The following is a 3,767-nucleotide window of genomic DNA, read 5'->3' on the forward strand; positions in this document are numbered from 1 at the left end:
CTGGCCATGCTGCTTTGGATGCAGCCCAGGATTTAGTTGGTGTTCTGTGCTGCAGTGCTCACTGCTGGGGAACCCCTGTACACCACATCCAACCATCACCCTCCAAATTACCTCAGTCACCACTGCTGCCGCTGTTGGCTCACCCTCTGACAAGTCAGTGATTTCATCAGCAACAGGTTTTGCACTTTGCAGCTTTTCTTCATGTTTAGAAATATCCCACAGTACAACCTACAGTGAGAAATGAGTATATTACAAATTATATTTTTATATGTGTATTAATACACCTTATTTTTCAAATCATGGAGGTTTGGGGAAAAACAAGAATTTCGCTCTCTGCACTAGAATTTATGAAGTCTTTAAAGTATCTTCTCTTTAGTCTGATGCAATCAACAGAAAGGTTACACTTGTCCCTAAAAAAAGTCTTTACAACTTGACCTATTTATCAACACTACAAAGAAGCATCGTACAGTAATGGCTCAGCTATGGAATAACCAGACATAGCTTCAGTCCGGGGTAAGAGAGCTTCAGGACTCTTCTGTCTCTATGTGTTACTATGGATGTCCAGTACCTCTCTTCATCCTTATGTTTATACTGGAAGAAAATACAGAAATATGCAATTTTATTTTTAAAGAGCAAAAAACCTGTCCGTCGACACAGCCACCAGCAATGATATTTGGATCACTTGGACTGAACTGAAAGCAGCAAATATCTTCAGGAGCCTTCAACACTAACTAGCGAAAAGAAAAACAAGATAGTTGAGAAATACAGTCGCACCATTTGTTTGTTCTCTTGTTATTTAAATACTTGGCATATTTAAAAGTCTTGATGAAATACCTGGAGGCAGATAGGGTCAAAAAAACTCAAGAGAAGTATAACTGACTGATGGAGCAATGATTTATTAGAAAGGTTAACTTGCTCTTCATATGAAGGCTGCTCTCTTGCTGACAGTGCTATAATCCCTGATGGAAAGAGAAAATAGATTTTCTCAAAGGAGACAATTCAAGTTTCAACACATTGATAATTCTTCTAAATGACTTATGTTTATGCCTTCTGAAAACAGTGGAAAAAACCAAAGCAGGAAAGGAGCCCCAAACAAACCAATCATGTATTTATTTTTTTTCTTTTTTTTCAGATCAGCTTTGAGGAGACTATTTTTGTAAATTAAGTTATTTAAAAGTGAGTCATAGAACCTAGGCATCAGGACAAAACTCCTCTTTTTTTGCTAGTGCTCCTCAATGGCGTAATACTGCACCTGAAATGATGTGACAGGCATATGTTCCTGGCCACCCATCAAGAAAACAAATCTTTGGTAACCCAATTAATTTTCTTACACAGGCTGCAGTGTTGGCTAGTAGTATGCTGGGATCTGGGGCATTTATATAGAACTTAATTGTGCCTTTAGGTCTGGCTGTGCAGAGCAATACCGCACAGCAGGGAGCAGGAGCTGACATTTAGTATGTCTTGTGATGCTCCCTGGCACTCGGCAGAGCCATGTCCCATTGTGGCTGTAGCATTCCTCCCAAGTATTAGGCATGCCATGAGAGCCAGGCATGGGGACAAGCACAATGGTATGCAGAGCCACCCAAAGTCTGGCACAGCAACTCTGCTTAAATGAGCCTCATGGGGGGAAATTTCTCTTTCCTATGATTTCCACTTACACATTAGGGTAAAGGACTTTGCCTTGCTTGTGTGAATTCTACAAAGAATTTGTCTGCCTCATTTTTCATTTTGTCTCGAATTGGCAATTCAAACAGGGATACTAAATCAGTTTTGATTTCTTTTTAAATTTGAAAGCTGATGATTTTATGAAAGATGCATATTTTATAGCTATCATATAATACCCATCATTGAAGACTCAAATCAGTGTTGTAGCTGCATTACCATAAATGGTTGGATGCCAGCGAACGCAGCTAATGGTTCTGTTCTTGAGATACTGCACATCTGTAAATGATTGGTATGCTTTAAGATAAACATCTGGCTTGCCTTCTTCTTTGTCTTCTGCTAGGGCCTTCCAGTCATCAAAAAAAACATCCATAATTTCATTTTGCTGCAATGCAATTTCCATTCTGTGGTGTAAAAAGCAGAGTTAACACTTCAATAATCCAGATGTGACTTACTCAATAGTAGAATTACAAATATTTCTGTAAAGAGGTAGCTTTTGTTTTTCACAAAATTATGACCACATTAGTTAAAATACCAAGTATTAATTCCTCAGTGATGTATCACTGCAAGGAAACCCTCTTCTGTTTAAACAGAAATAGATACTGTACCAAGAATTTAACTCTAGTTCTTTGTGGACCAAATACAGAGCAATTGTCCAATTCTTGTGCAAAAAATGTCATTAAGTAGGACTTGTCCCATTAATGGGACATGGCTAAGGGCATAATCTTGGGTAGGACAGCCCCTTTGCTCCCTGCACAACCATCTGCTTGAGTGGGCAGTGTTTGAAAGATCAGCTTTGCAGTTTGTTTGAAAAGATGTAACGCTATCAACTTTAGCAGTTCTGATATCTATTTAAACCAACATTCATATTTATATAGCATAGACTTCATGGTTATTTTCATAGAAACAAGTATTAAGTTAACATTGTCAATATTATAATAATAAAAAAGACAAAAAATATAGAAACAAAAAATAAAATTGGTATTTGACCAGACCAATGATCCATTCAGAGAAGAGTACTTGCTTGTATTTTATTTCAGGTAGTCTTTAAGCGTATTGCTGCAGTAATTTTACCTTATATGTACTGCTGTAAGAAATTCTTTCAGTGTCTCAGAAGACAGGGTCTCTGCTTTTGCTTCATTTGACAGCTCTCTAGTATAATATTGCGTGGATGCGTTTCTTGGATAGGTCCTACCCAATTGGAATAAATTTGAATGTAAGTATAGAAAACATTTCAAAGACAGAAACCCATGTAATGTGTAAATTTTAAATATACAGTTTTCTAGAAATTTTTTAGAAAAGAGTTTAAGAAAAAAGATGCAAACAGAGCATCCAATTTTGTTCTATTAATCAGTTTGTAACTGAGTAACTCCAGAACTTTAGTTGAGATAAGGAACAGTGCAGAGCTTAATAAATAAGCTGATAAATATTTTCTCATACTTACCATTTTGTCTGAGTACTAGTTTCTCTTACTTTTGGAACTGTTTGCACCCCCACATCCCTTTCAATCATTTTAATAGTAAAAGTATTGTCTTCATAGGATGTGCATTCAGCATAACTGTCTTTATCATCTGAAGCATTCTTATCAGTAAATGTAATCGGTGCACCAAACTTCCTGCGAACTCGAGAAATTTTGTACTTAATCTGGAAAAGATATATTTGCATGGCTAGCAGAAAAGAAAGTTTTTGGACAGTTCATTCTGTAAAATGGCAGCACTCATATAATTGTAGAATTAGTTCTATTAATGATTTCTGTGTTGAGCTTACTCATATTTCTGCACTTTGAAATTCAGAAGTGCTCTTATAAATAAACTGCATATATAATAGAAGACAGGTTTGCATTTGTAAAACAAGAAATTGTAGCGTTTTTGGATTACTGCCAGTAGAATAAGAGAATTACATTTTCTAATTCATGCAATATCAAAGCTGCACACTTAGTTAAAGGATTGATTTGCAGGAAGCCTTATGTAATACTGAATTAGGCTTCCAAGATGTAACTTTTCAGCTCTTCCCTCTCAGTGGAATTCTCAGCTTTGGGTGAGGTATTTCAGCTTCCCTTGAAGTGCCTAGGGAGAGAAAAGCACTCTGAAGAAGATGCAAAAAAA

At 36.6% G+C, this 3,767-nt stretch overlaps 1 protein-coding gene across 1 annotated transcript; it reads right to left on the reverse strand.

The window, feature by feature from the left end:
* Positions 1-10: 10 nt before the first annotated feature.
* On the reverse strand, positions 11-3,761 carry LOC108449453 (WD repeat-containing protein 63-like; the record flags this gene model as incomplete). The annotated part of the gene is made up of 6 exons (XM_017745383.1): positions 3,107-3,761; positions 2,737-2,853; positions 1,882-2,066; positions 835-959; positions 642-731; positions 11-228 (listed from the first exon to the last, which is right to left on the reverse strand). Coding segments are annotated over exons 1-6 (956 nt in total), but the record flags the coding sequence as incomplete, so codon positions are not given.
* Positions 3,762-3,767: the final 6 nt, after the last annotated feature.

This window comes from Corvus brachyrhynchos, unplaced genomic scaffold (assembly GCF_000691975.1).
Source record: "Corvus brachyrhynchos isolate BGI_N302 unplaced genomic scaffold, ASM69197v1 C12207160, whole genome shotgun sequence".
Classification (NCBI taxonomy): domain Eukaryota; kingdom Metazoa; phylum Chordata; class Aves; order Passeriformes; family Corvidae; genus Corvus; species Corvus brachyrhynchos.